This window comes from Nipponia nippon, unplaced genomic scaffold (assembly GCF_047370975.1).
Source record: "Nipponia nippon isolate SJK-2023a ecotype South Korea unplaced genomic scaffold, ASM4737097v1 scaffold_9, whole genome shotgun sequence".
In the NCBI taxonomy this organism is placed as follows: Eukaryota; Metazoa; Chordata; class Aves; order Pelecaniformes; family Threskiornithidae; genus Nipponia; species Nipponia nippon.
The window spans coordinates 19,586,989-19,612,185 of record NW_028262413.1 but is presented as its reverse complement, the minus strand read 5'-3'; the positions used below and the strand labels follow the sequence as shown (position 1 = coordinate 19,612,185).

Sequence of the window (25,197 nt, the reverse complement as noted above, 5' to 3'; positions counted from 1 at the left end):
CCCCTGGTATTCTATAAAAGTGTAGAGGTAGCTGTGAACAAACCCAGAGTTTCAGATAAGTTTTCCAGCACTGCTGGTTCACACTGGTTTGAGGAAAGAGCAGCTTTGTCAAACAGTATCAGCTCAAGGAGCCCCCAGTCATCCTCCTCGAGTTCCCACACAGTTCAGCTGAGTCACAGCTTATCACGATGGGCTGTGGGCAGGATCATGAACCAACCTAACTTCAAACCAAGACAAACCCAAGAAACATGCCCCATCTCCCAATTTTTCATGAAGCCAGAACAGTGATCCAATGTACAACGCACAGCAGCCTTTGCATAACACTGAGGGGATGCCCATGTGTGTGGTCAGGCAAGACAATTTGGAACAGGAGCTGCACAGTAGAAAACTGTATTTTTGCTGGAGCTCAGCATTACTGAACCACCGCCTAAAAGAAGTGGATGAAGCAAGTATTAACAGTTATTCCCAGGGAGACCACCAAAAACAGATGCGATGGAAGGTAAGAAAGTACAAGAGCTCTAGAGCCCTAACCCCTAGTGACTCACACGACTCCTCTCGATATCTGAAAAAGCTGGAGAGGGAAGGGAGCTGTGCCATGGGGTGTGCTCTGCCTGCTTCTGAGGAACAACAGGGCAGATGCCAGCAGACACTCCAGGATGCCTTGCTAATTCAGGGCCTGGCAGTGGAGGGAAGCCTGAACTCTGAATTCTACGGTAATGGCCTAACTCAGGTTAGCAAGTGCCTGCAAAACAACAAATCCTAAACTTCAGCTTGGAAGGCCAGCTCTGAAATTTCTCCCTGTGCAGAATTTCTTGATAGAAAAAAAAAAAGGAGACTAAAAAGCGACACAGTATCTTCTAATTGCTTTTCCATCGATTCAGTGTTGTGTAAGCAAGGAAGGATAGCAGGAACCCTCATACCTTAATGGTCTGATCTATAGAGGAAATAGCCTTCTAAGGACTCCAGGGAGCAGCAAGTGATTTTCTGGACTCTGAAACTGTAACAACAGACAGAGAAGATACCCATGGGCACAGGTATGAAACAGGCTGAGGACAGGAAGCAATGACTTCTTTGTGACTCTCTCTTTAATATGCACTAGCAGATTACACAGATTACTATTACACCTGCTGTCTGTTCCCTATGCAGGGGATTAAGACCCCCCCATAGGCTTTTTTATTTATTTTAAACTTCAGCAATTCCTCCTAGTTCCAAACAGTTGCAGTGCTTGGATTAGACCTGTTACAGGCTCAGTTCTGATCTACTGCACGTGCCACATTAAAGCAGCATCTGATACTGCAAGCATCTTTTACTTACTTGCACTAATTCCACAATCTGAACTCTCCTTCAACAGACAATCACTTTTATAATCTCTACACTATTTTCCTCACAGGAAGGCTTCCCATTATTAAAACAGAAATGGGACCAGCAGAAACTTTCAGTCCTAGGGGTCCTCAACATGAATACTGATATATAGGCACTTAAATATAGCTTTATTTATTTTTCTAGCTGGGAAAAAAAATTCTCTGCTCAGGAATAAGTGGGTAAATATCTAACTTCTTTTGCTTTCTTTCCTCTTTGCATGTAGCTGTTACAAAAATGCCGAATCCTACAAGTAAGCCTTGGAATCTAAATTCACGCTGATGCACAGAAACTAACACCATTTGCTGCAGAGCAGTCGTTCTTTATTCAAGAGGGGTTGATGGCAAAAGGAGCCTTAGATAATGTTTCTTTCATCTCCTCCCTACCCTATGCTACAAAAAGAAGAGGGGGAAAAAAGAAAAAAGAGCTATCACTATGGCTTTAGACATTTTGTCTTTTATTACATCCTGATTATTTGCACTACATCTATTAATTCAGTGTTAACAATCTTTATCTGTTTCCAGATCTCTTCACAAGGGATAAAGCCATTCTTCATGTCAGAACGGTAAAGGAATTGAAATTATCAAGGTTTTCTTCTTCACACATCAGCACTGTCAGTCAGTCAAGCTGCAGCAAGAAGCATGTGTCTTTTTGCAATGGCAGCCCAGCAAGCAGGGAAATCCATACATGCAAATCACAAAGAAAGCATTTAATTTTTCCTTAAAATAAAAAATAGAACACATTTCTGCTCAAATTATTTAGTACTGAAGCATCAGTCTATAGACAAGGGATAAAACCAGGGTAGGCACAGGTGGGTCATCACTAAATTTTTCACTTTTCTGCTTTTACTTCAAATACAGCTTAGGCTATTAGAAATTAAATCTGCTCGGAGGCTTCATTGAAACAAACTGTCATCCCAATTCCTGCAGAGCTGTCCAAGCTGCTACCACAGTTGGCATTAACTGGCATCTCCATCACTGCTCAGGTAGACAGCCAGTCCCAGAGGTGGGCTGCTCCAACTTAATAATAGAGCGCAGTCAAGTAGCACGATTTCGCAACACTACTGCCTGTGGTATCTAATCCTGTCACTCAACCTACTGAGTATCAGGGTTTTACTGTCCGTACCGAGGGACCCTTCTCTATCCACCTCTTGTCTCCAGTCTTCCAATCTCTTCTCAGCTTATCTTTTGAAATGGCAAAAGCTACAACAGATCTTTGGTATCTTGCCAGCGTAAGCGAGAATGAAGAGGACTCAGAGAGGACTGCTTGCGTGTGGTGTCAGAGTCACTCTGAAACCAATTTCCTGCTGACACACAACGCTTCAAATTTCTTAAGCACACGTTTTAAGGGGAAAACAGGAGGAAAGAGTGGAAGGGACAAAGATAAAAAAAAAACAAACAGGTTAACAGAGAGATGTGCTCTTTTATAAGACTTTGCATACTGGACATACAGCAAATCCACTGAAGAATTTAGCTCTCCAAGCACTCCTGCTTCTCCATCCCCAGAGAGCATACACCACATAAATATTATTTTGCTCCAAGCCTCTCTCCTGCAGTGAATCAACTAGGTCTTTCAAAAATAACTTTGGTGTGGTTCTGAATTTTATTTATTGTAGCAGTATTGAAATCATCACCAGGCACTCAATATGACTCTACGACCTGAGGTAAATAAATGAGACATACCACTATTAATTCTCTAATTACACATGCATCTAGCCATTCACTCTGCAAAGGTCAACTGTCTTTGTTCATAAATGTTAGTGGAGACACAGCAAATACAACTGAAACGGCAAAGCAGTGGGCCAGTATACATTTCAAAGGTATCCCCTTGCACATGTGAGGTTAGCATAAAAGGCAGGCACAAAAACAAGCAAAAAATGCCCATGAAGAAAAGCTACTGTCCTGATAAATACTCTGATAATATTATATGAATCTATTTGAACTGCAGTTCCAAAAGTATGCAACTGTACATTCAATACTATGGGGTATATATAGATTTAAATAAAAAGCACACTATGCATTTTGCTACATCCATAAGATTACTTTGCATTTTAATACTGTGTTTGCTCTGCTATGTGAATGGAAAAATAATTCTTACTGGCACCTTAAGATTCCAGTTATACTCAGTTGTGACAGGCTACAAAGCAGCTACATGTGGCTTCTATTTTATTCAAAATACTGCAACTGTATTTTAAAAGAAAAAGAAATCACCAACAGCTACTAACATGCTGTTACCAGACAAAAACATCCTCAAATGCTTGTTTATATAAGAAGGCCTAGAGATCATCTCCTCTCTCTACCTTCTCCTCACAACAACTTCTACCACAAAACACTGCCGTTTAGCCAGCACTGACAACTGCATTCAAAACCTGCTGTCAATATTCAGCATCTGTGGAGACCTGCTGCAAAGCCCTTTCGAAACCCAGACACACTACAAAACATCCTTTCCTTCCTTGGTTCTTTAATATGCATATTATGACCATTTGAGATGAAACAAAATTGGGAAGTGCTCTAGAGGTTTTTCCACCTTTTGTTTTAAAACCTCCCTTTCTCCGGCGATAGGCAAGAAACGCAGGAGGAATAGGCAAGCCACAAGATTTGTGTTCACGCTCTTTTGACGTCTGATCTTTGGTCTGTAGGACCTTGATATGGCTTTACTCTGTGCTGAGAAGCTCTTCACCACCAAAACCATTGTCTCCTTCGTTGGAGCAGGATTTTGATTGCAGTGCCCGCATGCACCCAGCACAGCACGCCCGGCAGCTGCGGCACCTAAAATGCAGGATGTTCAGCCTGACGTGCCAACATTGCTCTGCCTATAGCATACTCAGCTTACCTGCATAATGCCAAATTTTCCAAAATCTTGTATGGCATAAATACCTACAATAAATTGGGATTGTGATTAAAATAAAATAATCTGTAGCTCTACCACTATTTTTACTCTTCCTAAATTTCTGAATTAAGGAAAAGGAAATCTAAAATCCCAACTGAAAATTATGACACTTTTTACTTTATAGTTTCACTCTAGTGCCTGATACGAGGTTTGCCTTTGAAAGGGAAAAGAAGAAAAGAGGAATAAAAACCTCAACAAAAACTTCACTCTTGCCAGCTATGAGTTCATAAATTCTGATAACAAGGATTCAGGTGACTTGGCTTCAGTAATTCATATATCTCAATCCTTGGCTGGTCAAAAGTAATAGAGCCTGCTCATGAAACTGCTGTTTAAGAAAATTCCAGCAGTACAAAATGCTGTGGCACCTCCTCAGATTATGAGCCCATCAAACCTTCCCCCTGCTTTGACTTTAACTACTCATAGAACACTAAAACAAACTCAAGGCTGTAATCTTGATCTTCTAACACCTTTATGTGCTTGAATCAAAGCATATAAAAGATCACTTAAAACTTTCAGACATACACTATGGCCAACAGTTTTGCTACCCTGCCACAGTGAAATCTCCCACAACGAGGATACATCTTGCCTGTACAGGAGTCAGACCTGTCTTCGGGGCCAATCTGAGACCAAGATGCAGATTTCCACAAGAACTATGGCCATCACAAAAAACTCTCCCATTTGTTTTTTTCAAATGGCAGTTGCATTTCCTTTCTCCTGTGCAGTGACTGTGACACAGCAATACCCCTAAAAAACACACTAGCACTTTTCATGGTCATGAAATGGGATGGAATGTGTGTCTGCCAGGATGTGACCCTCTCACACGCTTCCCAGTACTGACAGCCACAGTTGCTAAATTCCATTTTAACCACCCCTAACACCCCCCCTCCGAGTAATATGGCATTTTTGTTATATATACAGTCTTACATTTTTGTTTTTCCTAGGGAAAAAAAAAAAAAAGCACACAAAACCCCCCAATAACATACCTACTTACTCTAGTAGTAATAGCCATTGCACTCTACACACATTTTTCACAAGAAAAAGTGGAAAGAGCAAACATCACAAATGTTATTCAGAGTGCTTAATGCTCATTTCAGTGCTAACTGCCATGAAACCCACCTGTATGGCTGTGTGGGACAGCAGAACAATGATACCAAGATTAGCAAGGCATGGCACACCTCTGTTGGAGCAGGGTGTGGCAGAAGGCATAGACCAGAAAAAAGAAGTACTGGGAAGATCTAAGTCTGATGTTCTCTTTCCTAGTCTTTATGCTAATAAACTGTATCAAAATTAACACAGAAGTGATAATACTGAACAAGGTAGAAGCAAAAATTAGCAACATGTTTAATCTCATTAACCACAGATAACAGTAGCTCCAAGAGGAACCCGTGCTGCCCCCAGCCTTTCTCTGTATTTCTTGCATGTGTGACTGCAGTATCATTCAAGAACTCCCAGGAAGGCTTTGACATCCTTCCCCAATAAGCAGAGGCTCTTTAGGGTGCATGCTGGATTCATGCTGTAGGCACCTTCCATGTATCTGTCTTTTCAGTCTGCTCTGCACCCCAGCCCCACTTTTTGACAGTTAATACCTTAATGAGCTTCCCCCCTCAGCTGCAGCTATGTTCTCCTCTACGGACCCACCATTTGGCAGCAGAATTCAGAATGAAGGTACTGTTCTCTCATACCACTGCCCGCACACCTAAACTCCCTTTTAGCTGACTTCCCCTCCTCTTCCACATGAATTTAAGATTGTCATCCAAGCATGCAAAGCTTGGCAATATGCCACCCCAGGCCGGTTCTTTCTCATATATTGCTGTTCTTCCTCTTCTTTCACATTTCCTTTCTCTGCACCCACATTTGTGCTTTCTGTCGCATAACCTACCAGGCCAAGCAGTGTCTCTCTCCTCTGTTGCATCATCTATCATCTCAAGTATTTCTAAATCATCCAAGCACAAGAACCCAGAAATAAACAAAGAACTCTCAAATCTTCCTTCTCCCATTCCACAGGGCTCATCTACTTCTTTTAAGCATTACATTAAGGGAGACTTGCTAAATCGCAGACATCTGTGGCACGGACAGCAACTGTGCCTCACATTCCTCACAGAAGAGATACTGAGATTTCACACAGTTCTTGGGAATCTAACTGGAGTGACTCTGGCCAGCGTCATGTCAAACGCTCTTACCTGTGAGACCTTGACTTGTCTTAAAATATAAAACAAAGCCCTAAAATCTTCAGCAAAGACATGTAAGATTTCTCTAGTGCTTCAAATCACTGCTATATACGTTTTCACACTCATATTTGTGCAAGCTCTGTTGTTGGCATTTTCAAGCAAAGACCTGTGTCTATTTCTAAGTCACAACTCCGTAGATAACTCAGTGGTTGATGGTTTAAAGGTCCATCAGGCATGAAGATCCCTGCAACTGCTTATTGTGTACAGCAAAGATATGACAGAGAATGGTGTGACTGTGAATGGAAACAAAACCATGTAGCATTCAGCAGAGGCTAGAAATGCAAAGGAAGCCATTAAGAGAAAGAGGAAAGTAAATTGCTCTCCTAAGACTTCTTGTGCTTATTTTGTCTGAATATATATTCTAAAGCCAAGTAAACTATTACATAGGAAAGGAAAGAAAAGAAATAAACTGGAGGAAGGGGGAATTCAACAGATGGAGTCAACATAAGCAAGCGACAGTGCAGTAAAACAGTTATTTATGTTGCAATTCTCATTGATTTATTTTGCTCAGTACACTAGCTGAGGCACCCCGGCTTACAGCTCTGCTTCACCAGAACGGCATCAGAATCTAACAACCAAAAACATTGCTTTTCTCCCAAGCCCCACAGCACACTCCTGGAGCAGCTAATGCCTTACAGCACTCACTGCTTCATTAAGTGCTCTTTAATATCCAGGACGCTGGAAAACACACACTTCCTAGAACAGAACTGGGAGCTACCAGTTCATACACAGCCTAACAGTCCTTCCCAGTTCCTTTCAGAAACCTTCAAGACAACACAAGCTGCCTTTAAGGAAGATCCCCTCACCACATCCTTCTAATCTAAAACCATCCTGAGCCACAGCTCCCCTTCTTCATCCAAACCTGTTCAGTTATTTGCCCAGCCCACCCAGACTCCCACCCTGCCTGGCCAAGCACCAAACCCCTGGAGGCTCTCCTTCAACAGCCGAACTTCTGCTAGCCCCCGACGCATCACTGCTCCCATGCAAGCAGACTTTATTTCCCCTAAGCTCCAGAGGGCATGGAACATCTTTCCATTTTGCTGCCCACTTTATTTCCATTTTCAGCCACCTAGCCTCCCTCTAAGGATTTTCCCTATACCCGGATATGCTGTGGAGTGAGAAGTGGGAGCAGAGGGCTACCTCCCCAATATCCATGTTCCATTTCTTTGACAGATGTTAGAGAGAACTGCTTCACATTCCTGGAAATCAGATGACAGAAAGCAGTCAGACACCACAAAGGTAGACCAGAGCAGCTTAAATGGAAGGGTGTTTTTTTGCCAAAATCAAGAGCATTTTCTTCATATTCCTGAATAGATTTCCTCTCCGCTGCTGCGTTGTGTTGGCTGCCTCATGACTACACATGCAAAAGGAAGAGGAGGAGGATCCCAAGAATATTTGGAAGTCTAATGTTTTGATGTCTCAGCTAAAGCAGCACCATGCTGAGGACTGCACAGGGGTCAGAAAAATGAGATGTAGCAAAAGCACTGCTGAACAAAAATCATTCCAGGAATTTCAATCCTCTTCATCTTTCCAAGCCGAAATGTACATCTGTTTCCCTTTCTTAAGACACCATCCTTTCCCCCCCCTCTCCCTGCAGCAGTATCTGCTGGTGGTACACTGCAACGTTGGCTCATTTCCACAAGTCAGCGTGCCTGAAAGAGAGGTCTGGGCTTGAGGAAGGGGGAGGAGGGAGTGAGAAAGCTGGGACAATGGAGAAAAGGGACGCAGATGATCTTTCTGGCCTAAAGTCACCTGCCTGATTCCAGCTAACATTAGTAGCATGGAAGCAGCTGCTCCACGAAAGTGTTAATGACTTCTGAGGTGGTGATTTCACAGAAGCAATGTGCCATCCAGTATCATTCTCCAAAATGTCAGGGAATCAGGAAAACATATCCACACTAAAGCCATGTTAACAGAGAAACAGATTGTCTGAGCTGTGCAGCTGCTGGTCTCTCAACAGAGCTGATTCAACTCTTCACAGCAGGCAGTGGCAAGGGGAGAAGGCACTCAGCCATGATGCTCTTCCCATCAGCCGGGAAGACAGATCCCAAAGTGGAGACAGGAAGGGTAAGGGAAATTTGCAGATTTTGAACACCATGCAGCACTCCATAAGACTTGGATGATACCTGCTTAATATGCAGGATTTTGTCCAAGACCTGTCAGGTGGTGGTAATTTCAACTTTCATGGGTTAATCCTTCTCCTATCACCAAAAATGCTTGTGCATATTTACATGCATATTTATATAAATATGCATTTACAAATGCATATTTATGTATGGCCACATAACACTTTTCCAAGCAATGGCCACTTTGAAAACCTTTGGAAACCATCTCTTGGTTTATCTTCAATTTGATAATCACATGTCATAAAATGAAGGAGGGGGTTATTTGTCCAAATTCACAGGCACACTTGTGACCCTCCTGTCCCCCATTAGTTACTAATGGACGGTATAAGGGCCACTCAGAACCAGAAGGAGACCAGCTCTGAAGAGCATCCCACCTACCACTGCCAGCTTCTTGACTCTCATTGCTCTGTTTTGGGTGCGGGAGGAGAATCCCTGAAGGTCCGGTGAAAGAACATCAAGACAGTGATATATCGTTCTCATCTTACAACTATGCAGTACAAGCTCAACCAGGTCAAACGCAATCTCTTTCAAAACACTTCTTAATACTAAATGATGATACCAACTACTGCAGAATCTGGAGACATTTTTCAAACCTTAATGCATTAAACCTTAAAGCTCCTGAAGTCTCGGTTTCTTCTTAGCAGTTGACTATTCTAAACTAAGAAGCTGTGATATTTTAAACATGGGGGGTGCTCTGCCAGAATGCATAATTATCCATCACTAGCTGTATCTCCAACTGCAAGATTAGAACTATTTTAGTCAAAACTAAAAGTTTCCACATGAAAATATACAACAGATTGGTAGAAAAGCATTCTTAGGTCCTGGAAAGAAACGCCATTCAAAACCACCAAGAGACCCTGCATTTACATATCAGATAATCGACAGCTGATTTGCCTATTAAGTCTGGGTACAGAAATCTACTTCCAGATCCTTGTTCTGCCTGAATTAGATCAGGGTCTTCCACTTCACTATCTGAGTCCTTACAGCTCTTACAGAGAACTCTTTGCTTGTCTACAGTGTGCTTATGCCTCCCAGTTTCCACTACTGAAACACAAGTTAGCAAAGGAGGGACATAGCCCTCAATTTCTCAGATCCCAGCTGAGTGGGAACCACTGTGTATTTTGGGTATGGCTATTCTCATTTCTCATGAGGAGCTTTAAAAGTTCCTGGGTATTTCTAAATGTGGGGAATACAAATTTTTGTATTTGATGAAGTTTTCATGCAGTCAAAATACCATTTCCTGTTCAGTTTTAAGGGAGGTATTTCTAAAAATAATTATCACAAAAGAAAGCAAAAGGTGAGCCTTAGCAAGAAAATCTCCTCGGGGGTACATGCACTTATTACATGTAGCATTAGGGGAATTCAGAAGAGACCCCAAGAAAACAAGACACCCCTAAAGAAAAGTTTCATGAATGCTGGTGGAACTGGAGAGCTGCACACCAGGACTCTCACAGGGTCTCTGGGGGATGCCATGCAATAGCTGCACTTAGTTTCTAGAACATACACTGACATAGCAAGCACTACTGGAAAAATATTATTGCTAATTTCCCAGAGGACTGTTACATAAATACCTATGCCTGTTTCGCTCATTTATCTCCGCGAGCCTTAGGTGAAAACACCACAAGAACTCGGGACTTGGAATATAAAAGTGAAACCTTTTCATAACTCTGCAACATGCTTACCAAGGCTATTTCTAATAAAGGGTGTTTCAGCCTCTGTATCAGAAAGAAAAATTCTCTTGCCTTTTGAGAAAGATGAAATAAGGCTTGGCTGCAGAAACATGACCGAAGTATGGATGCTTACCTCAAATGACTAAGTGCCTATTTTTCGTGACCCCAATTCTGGCTATACCCCAATAGCACCCCCGCCCCCCCCCCCCCCCAAAAAAACCCAACAAACAAACAAACCAACCAAAAACGCCAACAAACCCCAAAAAACCCCAACCAACCTTACTGATAGGTTCAGTATAGCTAAAGAGCTCACCCACAAGTTACAAGTCTGATGAAATGTTATAAAGCATACAGCTTCACATTTGAATAAAGCAATTATTCAGGGAAGCTAAACTAAACAAAAACCAATCCAAGAATGTGCATCAAATGAAGTGAGCACCAGAGCTCACCATCCTCCTTTAGAAACACATCTGGAAACTTGAAATTGTGACATTTAGCCATAATCCTACCTCTTGGTCTGCCCAAAAAAGGCCTGACTGGAACTTTTAAAGCTGCACAGCCTATGTGTCTTTGGAAGCTTATAAATAAATGCTACCCCCTCTTTGAGCTCTGTTCCCCTCGACAACTCTGCAGGCCTTGGCCATGAATCCCCTGCTGTTCTGCAATACATGCAATGGCTTTGTTCTCTCGTAGATACAGCCACCCAGTTGTCTTACATACCTTGCAAAAGGTACAAAACCCAGCAAATATCTGGCAGAAGCCAAAGAGAAAGACATTTAAATCCCAGGATCCATCAGTGCTCTCTGGCACTTCAAAGGTGAACTTTAAAGGCTCCATTCTGCAAAGATAATATGAAATTTAACACTTTCAGATTTATAGATTATAAATATTCTATAGTGTTGTAGATTCTTGCAGTACTGCTCAGTCCAGATTTCATCTAGGCCATATTTGATAACATCATCTCCTTTGACTATGCAAACCTTCCAAAAAACATTTGTCGTTACCTGTCCCAAAATTCAGGAGACGCAGTCAATAGCCACATTCCTCTTACTATCTTTCCTGATCTCCATGCCATTAGCCTGTAAATACTGTTGCCATAGATTTCCCTATTATCAATTATCTATTGTGTTCAGTGTGTGTTTATTATTTATTGTACCTTTAGCTCAGAAAACTTGTCTGCAAGTTTTTATTATTTGGGTAAAGTTAGCATAGAAGCTCACCCTGGTAGTCCTACCAATTTAACACATGAAAGAAAGCAGACACCACATACACAATCCCGTGTCTTCCCTCGCTCTGTCCTAGCCCACGTGGAGCCTCCCATCTCTCCTGCAATACCCTAATATGGGCTCTCTTCACTGCTCCGAACACGCAGGGCTGCCAGTTTAAAAACTCCAAGCAATGTTTGGATTTTTTCAGATACATTAATATTCTTTTACATAGCTAAGCTGTCAAAGCCATGCCACTAAAAATTAAAAGGGAAAACACAGCCTATACAGCTTATTTTCCCACCAGGACCATTTGCAGTGTTTGTTGTAATCCCTACACACACCCGGAAGTGCCTCTAGAAGAAACTGCATGGCAGTTCAAAAACCTGAAGTTCTGATCCAGTCTAGGCAAATGAGGTAACTTTTGTAAAACAAAGTGAAGAAAGAAATGAAAGCTGAATCCTCTTCTTTGCATATTCCTGGAAAGAAAAAAAAAGGGGGGGGGGGCAGTAAAGCAGGCAAGGCCCGGGTTGCAGTGAAAGAGAGGAAGAATAGTTACGCTTTATTGGAAGTGATTGATAGTAGAAGTAAAAATAACCCTACCAGCAGCTGAATTTCTGAGAAGTGTTTATTGAAAGCTGTTGTGCGTTACAGTCTTTACATATTGTGTGGACTGCAAGTTTTCTGCAGCTCATAGCCCTGGAAAGTGCCTGTAAGATTACACCATGGATTTTTCTGACAGAATAATTTACATACACGTTGCCTATATGAACTGATATGGCATGGTTAAGAGGCTATGCTCTTGCCATTAAGATATGGGACTCAGGAATCTCAGATCCTTTTCTAGGTCACAGACTTCTTTTGGGACAAAATAATGATAATACAAATCCTGTGCAAACAGCATAACTTAGCAATTTCATCATTCTGTTGTTTCTCTAAATTGTTTTCTCTGAACCATTTAATACCCCCTCAATAAATACGTAATAAATAAAATTTTGCAGATGAAAAAAGAACCATTAGTCTGTCTTGTTCTTGCTATCAACAGGCCTCTGTGACAATTAACAAAAAGAAAATACAGATTTTATAATATGATTAAAATTGCCCTTTTAGAGACCTTCTAACATTAGTGAATTCCAGGATTAAGGTGTTCGAGTAACCTGAATATTGCCCCCTTTGCATGTATGTATTAAATACAGTATTATTATACACTATTCCTCCCTCTTCAACTTCATCCTTACAACAGTCAGAGTACAACCTGAACCTGATCGGGATGCAAGTCAGGATGCAGAGTGACAGGAACTGCTATCTGTAGCCTCTCCCACCTCCTCTTCATTTTACATAGAAACTGGAAAGTGTAATATAAGAAAGAAGGTCTTGTGGTTACCACAGCTGAATGCTACTCTCAAAAATCTGGATTCTACTCTTGTCCCTTTCTGATGTCTTGTGCAATGCTCAGAAAATCAACTGAGCCAAACAGGTTGCCACTAATTGCCTATCCCTCATTTCTTAGAAGCCTGAACTGCAGCCTCATTTGCAAGAGTCCTGGGCATTCCCAGCTGCCACACAGCTTGGGTCTAAAAAGCTTGGCTTGAGTTAGTGCAATCTCCTACTCAGTACACCGAGGAGGAGTGGAGGATCCAAGAAACAAGCCATCCTCACCCTAGATATTTCAAATGGAGCTCCCAAAATTCAGTGGATACTTTTACTCTTAAAAGTCTACCCTATTCCTCTGCTCCCCACATGTGAAGTAGGGACAATACAAACTTACCTTAAAGCAATGTTGTGAAAATAACACTGATCCAGCCATTATAGTGAAAACACCACAAAGCACAACCAAGAGGAAATGAAAAACATCTGTTTTTAGAGTAGGTCTAAAATAACCTGAAGTAAAGAAGCCTTGTCCATATGCTGAACAATGACCATGAAAGCAGCTATTGAAACCAATCATTTAACAATCTAATAATTTTGTCTGTGCACTGAAAAAGGCTCAAGTGTGGTGGAAAATACAGAGTGCGAGATAGTCAAAGTATATACATAGCATGGATCCTGACATTTACTACATCTGAATGCTCAGTTTCCCAACCCAAAACTGCTACTTCAGGAAGGAGTTTTGTGTATGTGAGAGAGTGTCTAGTTTTTGTGGTGTGGTTTTTTTTTTAGCAACAGCAAAACAACCCTGAAAATAACAAATCCCCTTATGCATCTTTATACTGATATCCCTCATGACTTATCTGCAGAGCTAAAGCTCACATATCTACTGCACAGACCTCTGCCAGTCAGCTAAAAAAGTAGCTAATGACAATAACAGAATATAACAACTGTGGATAAACGAGAGGGTGTAAAACATTTTATACCAACGAGTTTTACAGCTACTTGATGACTGGAGAGAAGCCAGGAAACTAGGAGATTCTGGGATGCAGTCCTGCCTGGAGGGTTGAGCACTATGCTAGGCAGCTTTCTATTTATCTTCTGGGAAAAACAAACAAACAAACAACAAAAAAAACCCCACAAACCAACCCTCCTGCTGGTCCCATCTGCACCTCTGACCCCATCATCCTCTCCTACCAAGACTCATCACCCAATGAGCTCTTTTCCCACCCCTTGAAACTAGTACCAGAGCCCTTACTCGGTCAGCTCTTCCTTGGTTCCTGTGGTCTGTTTCTCTACCTCAAAATCCCAGACTCCAGCTACTTTTCTTCCCCCTCCCCATTCTCCGCCCCTCAGCTCCCTGTCTCTGCCTCTCTGTCGGGGCTCCTCGTGCAAACTCAGCCTTGACCCTCCACTCCCCATCCATCATCTTATTGCTCCTGTCTCTGCGTCCTGCCTGCTCCTTCAGCAATGCCTCCTCAGCAGATCTCATTCTCTATCACCTCCAGGCCCCAGTTTCTCTGCTCCCCATTCTCTCTGCTGGTACCCAGTAGATCTCTGTTCCTCTGTGCTTTTGGGCACAATGGCCAGACTACAGATTGCTTCTCTTAGTACCTGTGTCCAGAGCCAGGGCAGATTTCAGGAGCACAGGGATTCAATCCCTGGAAAATACCTGCTCTGCTGTAGCCTGCAGCGTGCCCAGTGCAAATGCACCTTTGGGAAAGTCAACTGTTAAAACTGAATGCATCTCTACTGACCATTAAAGATTTAGAGTTTGGCTGAACTTGGGATGATTTTAAGGGTGACAGGGCAAGACTCTCCTAGAACAAAATTCATTCCTCAATAAACTTCAAATCCAAGTAACAGGCAAATCACTAGAAACTTAATTTCTATTTTACGTAGGCAAAACAATTTTTTCCTATAGCCTTATTACTGGAAATGGTTGAAGAATTTCTGCCAAAATAACTCTTGCAAAACTATTTCTGTTCAGCACAGGAAATACCATCCTTCAAGTCTGTCAGAATATTAAGTCGAGAGAGGCCATGTAGGTCAAGGCAACCCCACCAGGAAGCTAAGCTATGAGCCCTGCCTACAGGCAAGTGCTTTGTCCAGCCCAATTCTGCGTCTTTCCAGAGGCACAATAGAGTTCCCTGGTAAGAGCGCTCATAGCATTGACCTTACGATATCATCATTTTTCCTGATGTCTATTTTTCTTCTTTTTACACGAGATTTATCACATTAGTCACGGTCCTGCTGTCTTCATCAAGATAAACCTCGCTCTGAACAGATATTTTGCCTGAGCAAGGACAATGACTTTGGCAGTTAGTTTTGTTTCTTTCCACAATTAACTCTGATACCGCCTGAGAAGCTAATTACATCAGAAAAGTAATCAGTATTTTATCTGAGATGCCTTTTCCTGATGCTGTCTTCAAACCATATATATTCAGCTTTCATCATTGCTCACCCTTGCAGACACCCATTATCCAGAATGATCTACCCTTGGAACAATTCAGAGAGTTGGTGTTTCCCCGACTTTCTTGATAGGCGGTATCTGTCACTTTATGCTGAAATTTGCAGGGTGCAGATAGTGGTTCCGTCCACACATTAAGTAGTTCCAACACCAGCACTATTGTAGCAAATCAGATGAACCCCGATGCACCAAATGTAACTGAGGGTCTCCAAGTGCAGCTGCACAGAAAGTTCTTTAACTTTTTAAATGTTGCTGTGCTGCCATTAATTAATCCCCAAAAGGAATAAACTTGTACTCAAGTATCAGTCTGCATCAGTCTCAATATTTTATTTCTGCCTATTTCTCCCATCCTCTGGAGAGCTACACGCCTTCCACTTCATTTTGATTTTGTAACATCATATTGATTACTTTACTCTGTTAATTATTCTGTACCTTTTACTTCCATTTGAAAATAATTTAAAAAAATAGAGAAATCAATGACTTAACACAACCCTCAGCATCTTTTACTGTAACTTCATTTGCTTTGTTCAAATTCAGCCTCGTTTTTCTAGGAAGACTGGGTATAGTAAAGAACCAAAGACTTGAATAAAAGACTTTCTAACTTTATTAATGCCTGCTCAATCCAATAATCAAAACTAGGCATTATCTTTATTTCACCATTACATTACACAAAACTGTGCCACTATGTTGCTTTTAAAAAAAAAAATTGTAATTTTCTACCACTCTGACTTCGGTTTATTTTAATTAAAATCAATAATTCTTAGAGTCATTTATCCAATTGCTCTCCTCTTTCAGCAATGGTCGTTACTTCTATGTCTTTCAATCCCAGTATACTTATTAATTATTTTATTTTCCTTAGTTCTACTGGGCAACACTAGATCATTTACATGCCTTATTTCTTTGTCGTACAAAGTCTACGGATAAGTAATTTGCTGCCTCCTATTCTCCCATTTCAAACTAACAATAAAATGGGTGAAGTTCGAAGATATTTATTTCATGCTTCCTTACTTTTGGGGCAATTAACAACAAATTACATTTTAAGAACAGAAGAGAATTATAAACATAGTCAAGCTGAAGCAGTCTGAGAGTATTTGGCCAATTCTATGCTAGGCTTCTTATAATACTTATGCGTCTTGCTCCAGCAGAGAGACCCCAATTCAACAGCAACAGCAAGGAAGGGGAAGGAGGCTGATGTACAATGCGTAGAAGCAGCTCTTGGAGCAGCCAAGCTTCCTGGAAGGCAGCGCTAACAGTTGGCTCATGTTTTCAATCAGCTAGCTACAGATACTATATAAATTGTTACTGCTAGCACAGAATGAGATGCTGTAACTTCAGGTTACAGGAGACTACAGTCTTTGATACCTGTATTCAATTTCAGTTTACAGCACTCACGCTAAGAGCTTGAGTGGGGCACATCCTTATCATCTGTGGGGTCATCATCCCATATCATCCTTATCAACTTACCTGCTCCTGCCCTTGTACCTGGGTCACCTCACCAGAGAAGCCGTCTGGGAGGTGGTGGGGCAGATGCCATCCTGGAAGGCTTATCTGACTATCTATTAAGGAAAACTCAGATTAGTGGAGAGCATGTGCATTGGAAGAACAGATACACATATCCCAGAATACTCCCTTGTTCTTGTGTAATCAAAGCCTGTCCTTCACAGGCAGTCATTCTGGGGCAGCGATCGTGCTATTTACCACAGAACAGCTCTGTATGTAGGCAGCCATGCTGCACAGTGCAACACGCATACTTGCAATGCAGGCTAGCGGGAAGCGGGCACAGGCCTTTTAAAATTGCACGTAGAAGTAGCAGTTACATGTAAAAAGTACTTTGGCCAAACAGTAGAAGTACTGAGTAAACATGCCTCACAGCTCCTCCAAGTCTCCCATAGGAGAGCTTAAATCAAACAAAATAACAAGGTAAACGTTGGTATATTCTGCTGAGTAAAATCCTCATATATCCAAATTTTCCTCCTCACACATTTGGCAGATTTTAAGATGTCAATTATAATCCTATGTGGATAGACAGGAAAATGTAAATGTTGAAATTGGAACACAGACCTCATGGGCCCGGTGTTAAATCACAGAAACTTAGGTTACTGTAGGGTCATCAGAAGCATAAATGCAGTACAGTGATGTTGAACTGCGGAAGTAGCATGCCATCTATTTTGGGACTACTTTTTCCTATATCCTGGATTTACATTATGCATCAAAGCCTGATTATTTCCTGAAAATGGCAATGCTTACTGACTTCTATTTTCACAGTCAGTGAGAAAACAAATGTAAGTCCAAAGCTGAATTCCTAATTCAAGCCAAACTCCAACAGACTTTTCAGGAAAAAGGCAGAAAGGAATCTAACATTTTTGTTTTAGTTACTCATCCTACAAGTTTGATTTTGTTGTATATTTGTGGTTGCTAACAAGCCTCTAGTGGGCTACAGTTCCCAGTAATTAATGTTTATTTGTTCCCCCTTTTCTAAATAATATAAATTTTGGCTCTCATGTTCTCACACAAAGATATATACAAACATGCAAAAAGGGCAAAACAATGTATTTTATTTTGAGCTAGCAAGTTCTATGATTTCAGAACACAGGAAACGCAAATAATATACTAGAGTTTACATTTCTGTATAACTAGTAAAAAAAAAATAAAAATTAAGAATCATTAAAAACTAACTAATTGAGGAGCACATCAACTGTATAGAAAAAGCAGAGTGAAGAGAGATTACACTTCTACCTGGCCTCAGAAAAAGTTCAAATGCAAATACTTAGTTTATTTTTAAAGCAATTTTACTTTTTTTTTCTTCAATGTCTACCTCATTAAATGAAAACTTAGATACTGAAAACTCCAAATATAGTAGTTTGGAAAAAGATTAACAGTAAATTTAATCCTACTTCAGAAGTACAGTTTCTATTTATTGAATGCTAAATGGAATCGAGAGAAGAAAAAGGGGAAAATTGCGAAGAGTGATGCCTCACAGATTACTTTCCCCTCATATAATTTTTAATAATAAAATGGAATTTATGGGGTGGAAGGAAAAATTGACATTTACTGACATTTAGCAGTTAAAATGTAAACCTTCCAGAGAATGAATAGCAGAAAAAGGTGGGGGTGGAAGAGAAGGGAATCAACTTCTGCCCTGATTACACAGAAGGAAAAAAGTTAAAAAGCATGGAATAAACTAACTGAAAGCACAAAACCATGAGTATTTGCAGATGAAGTTCTCCCAGGCATGGAGGAGGATGTCAGAGGTCCCAGGAATACTGATGTTTTGGCTCCCTAGAAATATTCCCTACAAAACAAGCAGTCAGCTACAAACCATTAATGGTAATCAGTCATACTTAACTGGAAAACATATCATTGCTCCTGATGTCTCAGTGGCAGTAATTAGTGACCAATGCACACTAACACACAGCTCAGAATCTGCACAGGATTCTATTTATTTGCTTAGGAAAATGCTTTATAAATTTAATTAACCCATTTTTAAAAAGCAAATAGAAAAGAAGAAAATCCCCACGAGTTTTGTAGCAGGGACACCAATTACTCTATGTAGATGCAAGCTGAAATGCAAAACATCAGCCAAGATTTCTGTATGATCATGCAACAAAACGTGCATAGGAATATAAAGATTGACTACAGTCCAAAGGTATAAGGTATTTAGATGAATAACTTGCAAATTTAGATTAAATGTGGTATGAAAGTGTAAATTATCTTGATTAAAGTGAATTTATTTTTAATTAAAGTTTAAGTATTATTTGAAGGCTTGAACAGACAGCTTAAGACAACTCAATGCAGCCTGATTTCTCAGTAGGGTCACCACATTAGAAAAGTCATTCCCCCTTTGAGTCGTTTCAAGTTAAGCAGTTGAAATTGCAGGAGCTCTACTCTGGTGAACTCTTTTATAAAAAAACCTGATTACTAGGGAGCTTTGAAAGATATCATCCTCCAGGGAAGGTGAGGAACCTTTGGGTAATAAGAAGCAATCATAAAATAGAACCCTGATTCATATTAATAATATATTAACAGTGCTAATCTCAACCAAAGAGAATAAGCATTTAATGCTCTTGTGCACATAAAGTAGGGAGTAAGGACATGCAGTTGTCTACCAGTAATCCCCAACACAGCAGGAAACCAAGTGAAGATGGAACACATTAGTGTTATTCATTTTTAATATAAAACAGTGCAATGTTCCTCAATGATGTATGTGGTGTGTTGTACACATGAGAAGTTGGTGACTAGCAGTGAGGTTAACAATACCTTCCCCTACCAAGTCGTCCCTATTTTAACTTGCTCATATGCAGGTCAGTAGATCAATTTTAAAAGACAGAAATGACCATTTTGGTCTGCTGAGTCAGAGCATCCTCAAGAAACAGAGATGAAGAAATATCTGGAACACACATGACTTGCGTTAGAAGACAGTTGTTCAGCACACAACACAAAGTCATAGCACACTGAATGGGCTCAGATGTTCAAGTTTAGAAGATTCACATAAAAACAGAGAACACCAATCTCCTCACGACCTTTGATGCTTGGGATAGATGGGAAAGATAACATGTGAGAAACTCCACATTCAGCAGTATCATCCCATCCTATCCTTAGAGCTTTTCCATCCTATCCTTAGATGACTGCCACACAGCCTTTTCTCACACTGACTCTACCCAGCCTCCAAGCTCAAACCATTCTCCTTCTCCAAAACTGCCCTCCTGTGAAACATGCTCCTTTGCTTGCAGGATGCAGGCAAACTCCTGCTTTAGTTTTTAAATTAAACAGTCCTACACAGTTATTAGCTCATATTGCCAAAAATCAAGACTGTCACAAATACCAAGAACCAGTTTGGGGTATTTTGATTTAACAAAAAATTATTATTGCTGTGTTGGATGTTTTATTGAACCAACACATGTGAGAACTTTCTCCATATTTCCCCGTGAGACTTGGCTTATGTGCACAAACACACAACATTGCAGTCATTCACCCTCCCTCACACCTCCACAACAATGATTCAGACAGCAGAGAGGTGGGAAAGACTCAGAATTAATTGCTCTTGTATAAAGTCTTTTATCAATAATGTACATTGCTGTTTTCTCTTCCTCCCTACTGCAGTAAGAGGTTAGTTTTTGTAGATCTTCAGTGTCATATCCCATTTTTCAACAGTAACAGGCATATAGCCCCAGCCCAAGTCAAGGCAGTCACACTCACCTGCCAAAATAGAGGCGTGCCTGGCAATCAGGGTTTCTGAAATGTAGCTGGAACCAAAAGTCACTCTCACACTCCCTCCGCCCTCAAAGAGGCCTTTAATCACAGCATCTCACCAACAGCAAAAAGCTAGTACAGAGCTGAGAGACTGGAGGAAAATTCCACTTGATACCAATCCACCAGAACTGAGACTGTTTCTAAATTAACTGACCTTTCCTCATCCACCACCCTCACTTTGTCGGTCTGCTTCCCTGCACTCTGGTGCCAGAAATCCTGTGAGATGCTACTTTGTAGGTTTCCAAACATAAAGAAAATCAACTGAGAAACCACCCAACTAAATCTGATAAACCTGGCAAAACACCTAATTCCAGTAGACAAGACACAGCCTTACAGAGATTTTGCTCTTTGTAAGAATGACTTGTGTACCATAAACTCCAATGGAGAGCCACATACGTGTTAAGAAAGTGACAGAAAAACAGTAAGAATACAACCAGCTATCAAAAGCGGGTTGCAATTCTATTCTAAGTTGCAGATACAAAGCTTAGTCTTTAAAAGACATTAATAGGCATCCAAAAATTAAATTAAAACCATATCTACATTTGGGTACATGATTTCATCATTTATTTGAGCCAGTTTAAAGCATTAACTTCCCATTTCTCTGAAGTTTCAGCTTCTAGTTTTAACTGTCTTCAGCAGTTGCTTTTTACCCTACTTTCTATTAAAGGTGAAAATAAGCAGCAGAACATGCCTGAAAAGAAGTTTCAACATTACACTGTTTGCATTGCCATGGGCCAAGTTAAATATGAATAGCCATTCTGAAAAATCTGTTCCACTTTATGTTTACACCTTAGTTTAGACAAGAACAACTTGCCCAGGAAGACACACCCTTACATGAAACTATTATGCAAGTGATAGACATTACCCAGAGCTACAGCCATCTCCAAAGGGGAGACCAAAGCTCCACCTCCCTTCTCCTTGGACAGGAGGATATTTTACACTTGCAGCAGCAATACACTGAACACAAGAGAAGCAATAAGATGCTTTCTGAAGCTCAAAGTTTCATTACTTATCCTGACAGTTTTGTATTTGTAAGTTGTAACAACAGGATCTAGAAGACCACAGCCAAATTTGTACAGTATATTGAAACTACAGGGTTTTTCTTCACATTTGCAATACTCCGAGAAGCTCTGTTTTCTCTCAAGATCGTCACAGCATCACTACCACTCAGCTCCTGAAGCAATGAATTTCACAGGTTAACTATTTATTACAAAATACTTTTAAACAATGCAATTTTCCAAGGTAAATAGGAGCAAGGCTTAGTTCCCACCCTAAGGGGACGGGTGCCTCAGAAAAAAGTTTAATTGGAGCAGGTTTCACATTACTGGGCAAGGTAAAAGGACGGCTTGTTTTTCATTTTATCATTCATAAGCGGACATTGAACATGGGCCAAAAAGAATAGCGCTCTACTCTCCTTTATCACAAACTTACTGCTACAGGTTTTGCATGTATGCAAGTGCTATTTTGTTGACAGAAAAACTCTTTAAAAAGCAGGCGACAGAGCAGCACCCTTCAGAACAGGGGGCCTGAAAGAACAGGAAGCTTCTAAGCATCAAGAAACCATCAAGCCTCGTCAGCCTCCCAAGTGTCAAATTTTGACTGTAAATTGATTGGAAAGGGAAGAGTAGAACGAAATGAAAGGCTTTTACTCTTCACAAAGACAATGGAGACGTTGTACTGCAGCGTGGCTGCAGCAAGGGCCTCTACTGTGGCGAGGCAGCTGAGCCAGAAAATGCAGTCCCCTCCCCTCCCTACCTTCGAGCTCTGACATCTTTGGTGTTAACAACTCCGTTGCTGTGGAAACCAGACTGCTTTTGACAAAGCCACATTGACTAAAAGCAACATGTGGGAAAATGGAATAAGGCCCTGAGAGAAATTAATCCTTTTCAAGAAAAATAAATTAATACATTTTTGGTTAAAAGTGAAGCCAGTAAAGGATAGTATTTCTCATCATTAGAGCTACGGGCAAGGATAACACTGGTAGCTACGGCAGTACCAAATGCCAGGCCTCGTGGCACTGCAAATGGGATTTTAAGGACTCCATCCCTGATATATATGGTATGCTTGATGCTAAGGGGTACACAGGAGTCCCACGCAGAACACAGATGTGTGAGGCAGCTGCTCCCTATCCAGTTTTTAACTGCTCTCCTTTGAAAACAAAAACAAAAACCAAATCCAAATCCACCCCGCAGTATAATAGAAACCAACTGCAGTTACAAATCACTACTCAAGTGCTTTCATAAGGGCTTACAGCTGATTCACACCTAGGCAAACTCCTCGCCCCAGCCAAAATTTCACCACACAAGAAAGTTCAGTGGATGAAGAGCATGAGTCACTCCAACCCCTACTGTTTCCAAACAGTTTATATATTTTATAAGTGCCATCCAAAAAAAAAACAACAAAAAAAAAGTTTTTTCTGAGCTCTCCCCTTGCAATGGGCTTAATAAATCCGTCCTCAGCCCTCGCTGACTCCACTGAGCTGCCTTAGGGCCTGTTACTTGGAACAGCAGCACACTTAAGGAAGTATTCAAGAAAAAAAAAAAAAAATCCTGGGAAAAAGCCCATGGAGAAGAGCCAGAGTTTGAACTGGCAAGACTTAAGATCTGTGAACAGTGCAACTTTAATAAGATTGGCTCCTTAGCCAGAACATCTGAAATTACTCGTAAAGATGGCACATTCAGGGTGGTTTGTTTTGGTTTTTTTAAGTAAATTCAGTAAGCAAACTTTTCTGGAGGAAAAATTAATTTTACACACATTTAATATTTGCTTCTTCTCTTAAAACAGGCCATGAAAGCTTCAGTGCAAAATGCCATATATTACAAAGATTCAGGAACTAGGAGGCCATGCATGATTTACATGCTGAGCAAGAATTCTCTCCCCCTTCACTCCTGAGGTATTAAAATGCTGGAGCACTCTAGCTTAATCTCAATTACGGAGCTTTGAATCATCTTAAGTGCTTAGCAAGCCTGTATAAAATACCACAATCCATGCAGTTTGTACACTCTAATCCAGACAGACCACACCACCAGCTTTCACTGGTGATGATGGAAAGAAGTTCTCACGGTTTTCCAATTAAGTAAACAAGTCATCTACTCTCCACCTCCAACACCAGCCACATCTCTGCCACTTTGCTTTTCGTGAACGTCACCACGTCTTCTTACAGTATAAGAGCCACAACACAAAGAGTTCAAACTCCACTGTACTGAAAGAAATGAGGATAGCTATGCAGACAGCTATACTGTTGCTATTAGAATATTACATGCGATCCTAAAGTCTGGCATTCTAAAGACATATTTAACATGGAAAAATTCCATAACAAAGAAACATATGGACATCATACGAGAAATAGGAACTTCTTCAGGGTCAAGCAAATAGTAACTACAAAAACATCTAGGGATGAAAGATGTTGCATATGATTATGTAAATAAATCAATGATGGTATTTTTTTTAGAAAAAATAATCACTGTATACAGTTAAGAGATTAACACAAAACAGTCTTTATATGCAAGAGATTCATCTAGTAACTTTCTCAAGTTCATGTTGGCTCTTGCTCCCAATGACAGTGACATCTCTCTTCTCTATGCTTCCCATGAATTTATCACAGCATGAAGATAATCTCTTTTTTCTGCTGAGACTTAACTGGCAGCAAGCTATCACAAGAAGTCATTTATTCTCAGACCAGGCTGCTCTTACAGAGGGTGCTACCACAGACAGGGAAAAATGTACTAAGGAAAAAAAGAACACGTGTAAGCTGTGATGTTCAGGTGTGGCCTTGATGTTTCCCAAATTACACAAGATGGTATCAGGTTTTTCCAGTCTGGGCATCTCTCTAGATGGTATTACCATAAGTAAATGAGGCTGAAGCACACTTGTCTTGTAAATGAACTTTAAAATTCTTGCTTATTGTTCCCTTGCACTAAAGCTGATTTGCAAAATCCAGGTATCTGTAACGAGACTCCCAGCTAGCATGAATCAGGGAGATTTTACTTCAGTTAAATGGAATAGGAGGATTTAGACTCTAGAGGAAGGAGGGAAAGACAAAGAGAAGGGTCTTCTAGTCCAAAGAGAGTGTCAAGGGATTAGTCGTGTCTGATGGATACGCACATGGGCTCTCCCTTTAAGCACCATCCTCACAGTTGAAATAAGACATTTATCTATAATACTTTCTCAGATCTTTGAACCTGGGTGAAGGTAGGGGAACACACCTTGATCTTCCTGAGCTTTGCTGCTACACAAATCAGGGTATAACTTGTGCCAGCTTGCTAGTAGACTGAAAGAGAGCACAGAAGGTGCAAAGTTGCATCAACATAGTTTTGTTTTTTCCAAGATGACTTAATGGTTTAGAGCATTTGGCTTTCTGTTTGCACTTTATGGGCTTAATGAACTGCCATTGAACCTAGGAAGAACTTACTACACATGGTTTTATTATTTCAAACCAAGCCCATCTTTTTTTTTTGTTTTGTTTTGTTTTTTTTTTAAATTATTTGCTGTATTTCAAGTAAGGAGAAGACCAGTCAAGAATGTCAGATCTTCAAAGTAAATTGATAAAGTCCACCTTTTTTAAATTAACTAGTCCAGCTGACACTCTGGAAGGTGCCATTCTGGCCTAAATATGTACAAAGTGCTGAAATA

At 40.7% G+C, this 25,197-nt stretch overlaps 1 protein-coding gene across 12 annotated transcripts in view; it reads right to left on the bottom strand.

Moving 5' to 3' along the window:
- MAPKAPK3 (MAPK activated protein kinase 3) overlaps positions 1 to 25,197 on the bottom strand; it is a 135,195-nt gene that overhangs the window by 18,303 nt on the left and 91,695 nt on the right. Inside the window, exon 2 of one of the 12 annotated variants that reach the window (XM_087745167.1) lies at positions 10,993 to 11,110. The exons of the other annotated variants lie outside the window; for them this stretch is intronic. Coding sequence (XP_087601293.1) covers positions 10,993 to 11,109 — 117 coding nt within the window. The 5' untranslated portion in view covers position 11,110. The remainder of the gene's footprint in view (positions 1 to 10,992; positions 11,111 to 25,197) is intronic. 12 annotated transcript variants of the gene reach the window in all.